Below are 9,960 nucleotides of genomic sequence, written 5' to 3'. Positions count from 1 at the left end.
TTGTCCTTTTAGGGGCTTGCTCACTTTATTTTATAGGTATAGGGTACCAGACTGAAAGGTAAGTGGCGGTTCTAATGTGAGCAAAATTTTACAATATTGTTATGTAACATTTGTGTTAGATGAAAATTGTAACAATTTAACATAAAGAGAATTTGACATCCTTGATTAATTTTATATCTTAATCATATGTCATTACTTGGCTACTCAAGATAAATATGCTATCATACTAGTGGTATTTGTCTGTGTGGATTATATTGTAAAACAGTTTAAGAGTTTGTATTTACTCTCGATTTTCTAAATTGTGTCTATACTTAGGTTTGCTGAGAGATTCAATATGCACAGAGAGCAGCCTCCCCCTCCGTATAACCCCTATTACCCTCCGCATTATCCTAATGCAACACAGGGTAACATTGGGCAACCCACCGTTGGCATGATGCCCCCCGCTGGGCAGCCCACTGCTAGCAGGATGCCCCCCGTTGTTGAACATGTCAATATGGGGCTTCCAGACAGCGCTCCGCCAGAATACTCTCTGGGATTTGAAGACGAGATCGAACTGCTTTTCAGAAGCTACCATAAGAAGAGGTTAGCTGTGCTATCTTGAACTGACTTTAATAATTTGGTTTTGCTATTACAGAAATATCACTTAAACATTTTCACAAATGAAATGTATGTATAGCCTATATTTATATGTATATATTAGGTGTACAATCAAATTTTAATAATACAAGAGCCTATGTACTTTTAAATAGCTATCAGCTATCAGCAATGTCATGCATGGGAAGGGTCAATGATAAAAAACTTGTTTCTTGTGTTCAAATGTGCTTCATGGTTTCATAAGAAAAGTGTATCTGACACTTATGGTTCAACTTTTAATAACTGTTGGAATCATCTGTGCTTTTCTTTACTGGTGAGTTGACTGGTGTTTATGTGCCACACCTATTTCAAATCATTTCAAAACACAAATCACAGATAATGAAGTGTACTTAAGTGTTACTTTATAGGCTTGAGTAACTTAGACTCGTCTTTATGTCAGTTAATACAGTTAGGTCCATATATTTGGACATTGACACAATTTTCATAATTTTGGCTCTGTATGCCACCAGAATAGAATTCAAATGAAACAATTAAGATGAAGTGCAGACTTTAAGCTTTAATTCAAGGGGTTGAACAAAAACATGACATAAAATGCTTAGGACAACCATTTTATACACAGCACCCCCCATTTTCAGGGGCTCAAATGTTATTGGACAAATAAATATAATCATAAATAAAATGTTCAGTTTTAGTTGTTGTTTGTTTGTGGGTCTTTCTGCCTTTAGTTTTGTCTTCAGCAAGTGAAATGCATGCTCAATCGAGTTGAGATCAGGAGATGGACTTGGCCACTGCAGAATAATCCACTTTTTTACCTACGAAAACTCCTGTGTTGCTTTTGCTGTGTGTTTTGGGTCATCGTCCATTTCCATTTGTCCAAGTGCCGCCCAATCAACTTTGCTGCATTTGACTGAATCTCTGGGCAGAGAGTATATCTCTTCAGAATTCTACCGGCTGCTTCTGTCCTCTGTCACGTCATCACTAAACACCGGTCACCCAGTGCCACTGGAAGCCATGCATGCTCATGCCATCACACCGCTCCACCATGTTTCACAGATGATGTTGTATGCTTTGGAGCTGTTCCGAGCCTTCTCCATATTTTTTTTTCTTCCTGTCATTCTGGTACAGGTTGATTTTAATTTCAACCATCCAAAGAATGTTTTTCCAGAAGTGGTCTGGCTTTTTTTAGATGTTTTTTTGGCAAAGTCTAATCAGGCCTTGTTTGCACCTTGTGGTGAACCCACTGTATTTGTTCTCGTGAAGTCTTCTCTTGATTGTAGACTTTGACAGTCACACACCTAGCTCCTGGAGAGTGTTCTTCTCTTGGCTCGTCTGATGTGGGTTCACAGCAACAGCTTCCAAATGCAAATAGCACACTTAGAATCAACTCCAGACATTTTACCTGCTTAGTTGATGTAGAAATAATGAAGGAATAGCCCACATCTATCCATGAAAAACTTTTGAGTCAATTGTCCAATTACTTATGGTCCCTTGAAAAAGGGGGGAGGTACATATTAAAGAGCTGTAATTCCTTAAACTTTCCTCCAATTGTAATGAGAATACCCTCAAATTAAAGCTCAAAGTGTGCACTTTAAGCCCATATTTACTTTTGAAAACATAAAAAGTATTATAAAATATTATACCATCAAACTTTTGAACAGTAATGTGTATAGCATATTAATGATGACATGCCATTTTCTTATAGGGAGACACTCAAGGACTGGGTGAGAGACACGTACTGGTTTACCTACACTATGATGTGAGCACTTCTCCTTTGGATGCAGTACATGCATGTTTTAATATGCATGTACTGCATCCAAACATATGTTACACTGACTTCTTGTGTTTGTTCAAAATTCACAAGGGGTGCAACGTTTGTTCTAATCATTGTACTCATCTGTTGTGGTGACATACGTCGCAAAGTTCCCTTAAACTTCATCTTCCTAGCACTATTTGTAAGTAAAACACAGAGCTGCTGTAGTATTTAATTGTGCTAAGCATTAAATGTGATCATTTTGTAAATGCTAAGTGCTGTTTTCCCACACAGACAGTAGTGACCGTAGACAGAGTAGTGTGAGTAAAAAGCATCATTAAAATGCATTTCAGTTACTCAAAAATTTGCTCTTCAATTATTCAAAAACGTTAGTTACACAGCCAGTGTTATAGTAAGGAATTGTTATTACTATTCAGGTACTATTCAGCAGAGGCAGTGCTCTGGGCAGTGGGTGCAACTGCTCTGGTGTCTCTTGCAATGAGTTTGTTTCCACTGCAGTTGAAAGTAAGTTATAAAATTGGCTGTGTACTGTATCAACAAAAAAATTGAGTTATAAAGTAAAAAAAAAAACATACCTATGGTTGTTTTTAGTGGGACTTCACAGCTCTGTCAGGGAGCATATGGGTATTATGCTGGACGCTGTTTTCATTTGCATTACTCTGTGCAATTCTGAGATCACAGGTAAATTATCAACTAATATGTTATCCTCTTACCAAAGATGTTTACTTGTTCATATTAATTCATGCTGATTTTTATGTTTCAAAGTATTTGTACATCCTTTACGCATCACTGGGAACTTTGATCTTCTCTGTGGTAAGAACACATCTTTCTTAGTCGTGTTTTATCCAGTGTAGCTTTGTCAAAATGTATATGCAATCCTTATCTAGGAGGGTACTGTAGTACTTATACTATTAGGTTGGCGCAGTATTAATTTGGTCTGCCAACAATCTTTTATTGTGCTTGCTTAATAGTACCCATTTACTGTTCTTATCTTACTGTCTCTCCGTTTCTTTTTGCATTAGTACCTGGTGATGGACATGGAGCTCATACTGGGTGGAAAGCATAAATACAGCAGCAGTCCAGAAGAGTACATCTTTGCTGCTCTGAACTTGTACCTTGATATTATCACAATTTTCTTATTATTGCTTCAATTATTTGGATTTTGTCGTTGATGTGGTTTATGAACATCATGATTGCTGCTCCACTCAACACCTCTCTCATGTAGACTATTAGGGTTTTGAGACACATTTTTACTCCATTTTTTAAACATAGCTTTATTGTGTCTATAACATATTGGAAGTTAAACTGAATTTTGGTTAATGGTACAAAAGCCTAAATCAGATAAAACAATTATCAGGTAAATAGCTAACACACTGAAAAAAAATGGTGGTGAAACAATTTTCACTCAAAATTTGCTATTAAATTTCACAGATAATTACAAAGAAACAGCAACTCACAAATTGAATTAAACATGAATTTTAAAGTAGAACATATTTGTAAAAAATACTTAAATATTTTTTATCAGTGCGGTTTAATAGTAAAATAGCTATTACATTAAGTAAAATTGCTATTAAATAGATATTTAGATAAGTAAATAAAGGACAATGTCATATGGGATATGAATATCCAATAAACTCTGGGTTTTTGAGACCACCATTTTTACCACCATTATTTAATTTAAAACATAACTCCATTGTGTCTGTAAGATGTTGTAATAAATGTTCACTGTCATGTCACTGTACTTTAAGTTAAAGTATCTACTGTCATCCATTTGCTATGATTTTGAATAATTTGAGAACAACCACTAAAAACAACAACAATCTAGACAATTTACCTTACAGTGCCAGTTTTCAGTAGGTAAGAGTGGGTTAAGTTGTGCCACTTTTACTTAAAAAAAGAAAAGAATATTCCTATATATATAATATTTATTATAATCTATTATACGTAGGCCTATTATATTTCAGTCTGCTATCAACTTAAGAAAAAACATCTATGAAATATAACTGTAGATATACAGAATAAAAAGTGGTCCAGTAACATCATATTAGCATACAAAACGTCCTATTTTTATATGATGTACATTATCAGACCATTCAAATATATGGTCACATGACAAATAATAACGCGCCTTATGGTAAGGAAGTGACATCTTACCCCGCTCTCCATTAAGTTGTGTAAAAGGATGAGAAATAAAACATGGATGGATCTTTCTTGAACCCCAACGATTGCAAACTTAACCACAGACAAACACTTCTGGGCAGCTGAAGAGGTAAGAAGATTGAAGCTTTTGTTGTGCTAATATCTTGTATTACTTTTATTATGCATTATACAATGTTGCCGGAAGTTGGACACCGAAATCGACACCGACATCACAAAACGAAAGTGTCATGGAGGAATTAGACGAAAACGCTCGTGATAAGGAAAAATCGTTGGCAAAAAACAGTAAAACTGAGGACGGTGAAAACATGAAAACACAGATTCACAAGCCCTGTTCCCAGGGCAAGCAAGACACATCCACCGCTGTTACCACCACGGAGTACTGCGAAAAATTACAGGAGTGGATGTGGCAGTACTACTACAGCTATATGAACTGGCAGAACTGGATAGCCATGTCTGCGTTTTCCTTCCCACCGTGTTTCCCAACACAAGGAACAAATGAAACGCCCGGGGCGACGACATGGGGTGCAGATATGTCTAATGGAGACCTTCGCAATTGGTTTAGCAGCCCGTTTGGTTTTCCTGCTGCAGGACAGAGTCCTCGAGCTCCGGCCACAGCAGCCGCACAGCAGCAGCCTAATGGAAACGCTCAACAGCCAGGTAATAATATCCAATAAATAACTGTATTTGTATTGATCATTACTAGAATATGACAGCTCAAATGACAGATGACTGTGTGAGCCGGCTTTCTCGACTTTTAGTTTGCATAACAATTATTGTAATATAATTTCGTTATACTCATTATCTGCATCATGTTAATACCTGGGTCTTTCTCATTATAAAGTAAGTAACTTATTTCCAGAAATATGCTTGTCACGCTCAGGCATCTAACTTCATTATTATGGCTTTATTATTATGTAAACATTAACAGGATGTCTAACAGCATAGAAAGTTAGCTGAAGTTGTTCAGTGAGGCATTGATGGTTACATGAAGTTGATAGATGTATAACCATCTTTTGAAAAATGCTGATTAGTTTATCTAACAGGATGGAATATTTTATAGTGATATAAACCAATACAACCAAACAACCTCTCAATTTTTGTTCGTTAAAGGTTTATTATAAAAGACAAACCAGATAGAAAGTGAAATAAACAGGAAAAACCTCAAATCGATTAACAATTACAACACTCACATGAAAACATGTTTGAGACTTTGTAATATGAGAAAGAGGAGATGAAGAAACACCATTCCTTATAATTGCCAATTTTATTTTAGAATGATCACTTGATTGTGAAATGAATATTATTCCCATCTTTGAACATTTTGAGATTATTTTATCCTATATATTAACACATATATGACATATAAGACATATATTTCATGGCAAGAATGATCCAATTTACACTAACAGTTCATGTCTATAATGTGTTTCACCTAGGTAGGGAATATACTATGCCCTCTCCTCTCCAACGGTTCTTGGCAGAAATGGTGGATTTCTTTATTCTTTTTTTCATTAAAGCTACAATTATCCTCAGTATTGTCCATTTGAGTGGAATGAAGTAAGTCTGAAATTTCATTGTGTATATTTCCTAACATATTGCTCATGTTGTATTTCATTAAAGTCATTCATTCATCTCTTTGTCAATTTTAGGGACATCTCAAAGTTTGCCATGCACTTCATTGTAGAGGAAATTGATGAGGACACATCAATGGAGGAACTGCAGAAGATTATGCTTGTGGCTCTAGTGTACAGGATATTAGTTTGCTTTTATGAGGTAAGTTCAAACAATTGATTTAATCTGCTGAAATAATTCATGAAGACCTGAATAACTGTTTTTGATTGATTTCAGATCATATGTATTTGGGGAGCTGGTGGGGCTACACCAGGGAAGTTTCTCATTGGCTTACGAGTGGTCACATGTGACAGCTCCGTCCTGGTTCAACCAAACCGCATTCTTGTGGTTCCAGCGACTAACGTCACGCTTTCTGCGTCAGTGTTGCTGTTAACTCTTTGTTTTATTTATTAAAAATTTGATATTTTTTCCAAAATTTAATTTTGAAACTTCTTCTATTATGATTTTCTTGTAGGTCGACAGTGAGAGCGTTAAACAAGAACTTCTCCATCGCTTTCTTCTTTCCGGCATTCATCACACTTCTTTTCTTTCAGCACAACAGGACTGTGTATGACATTGTGGCTGGCACCATTGTGGTCAAGAGAAACAGGCTTAGATGACTGTCACTGAGGTCGATACCAACCTGAAATTGTAATGCAAAAACAAGCTCATAGACAAATGAGAGCGAACCAGCTGCAGTGACACATGCTGAACTGAACTAAAGCTATTGGCCTCTCGAAGAACTGTCACTTTAAGAGCTGAACACGGTATTTACAGTATTTCTCACCCATCTTCTTTGGACACCTAGTCTCATAAGCATGAACTGCTTTCTCAGAAGTATTTTTAATCATCTGTGGTGACATCTTTGAATATTTTTCTTGTGCCAAAATAAGATAATTTATAAATGAGCTGCCTCACAATACTTGAACTTCCTCTGGTACATGCATTTCATCTCTATCTCTCTGTTTGTTAATGTATGTGGATTATTGATCTGAATATTTACTAAGAATATTATTTGACTAATGGAATTTGAGCAGGAATTAACATTTCTCCAAATGCAATATAGTTTGGTTATATATCCTAATCTACTGACTGGATTTGTATTTCAGATGAATGTTTTGTACCTAATTATTCATCCCATTTTATGTCGTTTAAAATCGTTAAAAACTTATTTTTAGCTGTTTTGCATACTGTAATTTTCACTGCATGCCTTTTTCAGCTCTGTGTTCTTTACTATTCTAAGCTGCTGAGTTGAGCAGTTCAACTTTAAGTTGCCTCATTCTTTTTCAGTTTGTTTTTTCTTTTGGGTTGTTTAGGTATGGCCAAATCATAAATAATTCAATTATGTCCCAGAGAAAGCCTTCTGTGTTGTCTCTGTTTATAGATTGACCGTTTATACCAATAACAATCCTTTGAATAGACATGTTTAAGCAGGGATTTACAGCACATGAAAAAGGGTTTCATTTTTTGAAATTGTGTTTACATATGCAGATGCAAAGTAGGCTGCATTAGGTTCATTTCCAAATAGCTGTAAGAGTCAGCATGTGACAAGAGTCAGAATGTGGACAAAACTGTGTCAGCAAATATTTAGAAGTCTCTTGAAACACTTTCAACAATTTTTTTATAGGACTGGACAGTAATAAACTTCTAAATGATGCTGATACATGTAAATAATGATGTTCTACTTAACATTTTGAAATAAATACTTGTAAAACCTAACCAATATGGTACTGATATATTGTGTATCACTATTTTTTAATGGAAAGACTGCTACATTTTTCAGTCTGCTATTAAATTACATTAATTGAAGAAGGGCAGTAATCATTTGGATTGTACTGGTCACAGACAAATAATGTGTATAAAATAGAAGAGGACAGTCTTACATTGAGGAACGTGTTTGTGGCATCTGGCACTCCTAACAGGTGTTCTCATCAGTTGACATGAGTCACCAGTAGATGGCGCGAGAGCGCTGATTTGCAATGTAAACTGCCTGTGGATATTGAACGTGTCAAACAGTGAAGTAATCACTCATGGTGTGTATATTTAAAGACAAAATGTTTATAAAACGGGTAGTTCCAGTCATGGTTTCTGGTTATTAACAACAGCTACGAAGTGTGCACTATATAACTGCACGGCTTCCATAACGTATCGTTATTTTTGATGCATCGCGACGTTCTATTATGCTATATTAGGAAGTATATCTTCTAGAATTCCAGAGTAGTTCTACCCACACTGCAAATTTTGCCATCATTAAATTTGATAATCTTCCACGTCGTTTCAAACATGTATGACTTTTCTCAATCAATGGTAACCAAAACTGTTTGGTTACCAGCAGTCTTCAGAATATCTATTTATGTGTTCCACAGAACATACAGGTTTGGAACGACATGAGGGTGAGTAAACGATGACGGAATTTTTGATGAACTATCCCTTTAATGGATTTGCATATTAAAATTGCGTTTTCGTGATGGGTTGACAGTAAATTCGATATGGACCACCAGAAAACACTTTTTGTCCAACCCGTGAAAACCATTGGTTAATTACAGCAGTGTTGGAATATAAATAATAGGTAGAACGTCTTGTGTATCATTGTTTCAACTGGTCTTTCTTTCTTCATTTCCACTGAAAGGTTTTTTCAGGGCATATGATTTCTTTGTAAGAACATAATGAAGGGTTGGTTGTGTTACTGTAGGCCCTGCAGATGGCTTTCTCCAACACAGACCCTCATCACTCACTCAGATATTTTCCTTTTCTGTCTATCACTTTGACCCTGCACTCTAAAAAAATGCTGGGTTAAATACAACCCAGTGCTGGGTAAAATAGGGACAAACCCAGCAATTGGGTTGTTTTGACCCAGCGGTTGGGTTAAATGTTTAACCCAACCTACTGGGTAGTAACCCAACTGCTGGGTCAAAACAACCCAATTGCTGGGTCTGTCCCTATTTTACCCAGCACTGGGTTGTATTTAACCCAGCATTTTTTAGAGTGTGCTGACTTGTAAAACCCTTTCGCTATCAGAATGGTACCACTGATGTTGCATTGCAGTTATCAGTGAGTAGTGCCCAGCCACATTCAGCCTGACTTTTGTTTATCTCTCAAGTCAGATTGAGAATGCTATGCCAACTATATGACGTCATTGTGAGCCATGGCTCTGTGTGGGGGACACCAGTCACTCTCATGCTGCTATTATGATAATGCTGGCTAGGTCCCACTTATATTAAGTGGCCTTAACACCTCCTGACTACCAGGAAAAAAATTTGTGAATTAGAGGACATCGGGACTTTAAAAATTCCATTTTTTAAAAAAAATAAAAAGACATGAATAGACATGAAACGGCAAAAACAGTGGGATTTTTGTTTAAATCACAAATCAATTTTCATTTTTTATACCAAACCTTATATAAAGATGATTCTCAACTATGTTATGAAAGATATTTTTAAAACACATTTTTCTTTATGAAAAATTTGTGTAAAATGGCCATAAACGAGTTTTTCCATTATATACAATGTATCTATAAACTATCTAATTTGCATATTAATGTGTTTTTGGGGCAACATAGAATGAACAAATAAGTGCAATAATGGGAGTAATAATTAGCAAGAGTTTCATAATAATATCTAATATTTAATAGGAATATTGATATATAATTTTTTTCTCCATTCATTTGTTGTGTCTCCCAAAATGTGTAATAAACACGCTTTAAGTCCTGGTGTCCTCTACAGTGGACATGTATGAAATCAACCTCCTGTTTCATCAGAAGCTCATATTTTGATTTGAAACCCCGTAGCATTTTCCTGAGATGTTGATTTATGACAAACAATTTG

At 35.8% G+C, this 9,960-nt stretch overlaps 1 protein-coding gene and 1 pseudogene across 3 annotated transcripts in view; both read left to right on the top strand.

Annotated features, from left to right (window-relative positions):
- Positions 1 to 391: 391 nt before the first annotated feature.
- LOC107715112 (protein lifeguard 1-like) lies at positions 392 to 3,537 on the top strand (annotated as a pseudogene).
- A 1,018-nt stretch (positions 3,538 to 4,555) lies between these two features.
- The window catches only part of LOC107715098 (protein FAM8A1-like), a 16,324-nt gene continuing 10,919 nt past the window's right edge, over positions 4,556 to 9,960 (top strand). The window contains exons 1-6 of one of the 3 annotated variants that reach the window (XM_016521167.1): positions 4,556 to 4,634; positions 4,864 to 5,182; positions 5,962 to 6,082; positions 6,175 to 6,298; positions 6,374 to 6,513; positions 6,612 to 7,847. In XM_016521167.1, coding sequence (XP_016376653.1) covers positions 4,927 to 5,182; positions 5,962 to 6,082; positions 6,175 to 6,298; positions 6,374 to 6,513; positions 6,612 to 6,756 — 786 coding nt within the window. In that variant the 5' untranslated portion in view covers positions 4,556 to 4,634; positions 4,864 to 4,926 and the 3' untranslated portion in view covers positions 6,757 to 7,847. Of the gene's footprint in view, positions 4,635 to 4,704; positions 5,183 to 5,961; positions 6,083 to 6,174; positions 6,299 to 6,373; positions 6,514 to 6,611; positions 7,848 to 9,960 lie in introns of those variants that run through there. The other 2 variants (XR_001637065.1, XM_016521156.1) reach the window with 2 other exon arrangements.

Source organism: Sinocyclocheilus rhinocerous, unplaced genomic scaffold, assembly GCF_001515625.1.
Source record: "Sinocyclocheilus rhinocerous isolate Xijiao unplaced genomic scaffold, SAMN03320098_v1.1 scaffold2810, whole genome shotgun sequence".
Lineage (NCBI taxonomy): Eukaryota > Metazoa > Chordata > Actinopteri > Cypriniformes > Cyprinidae > Sinocyclocheilus > Sinocyclocheilus rhinocerous.
Note: the sequence above shows the minus strand (reverse complement) of the source record. Positions and strands in the feature narration are given on the sequence as shown.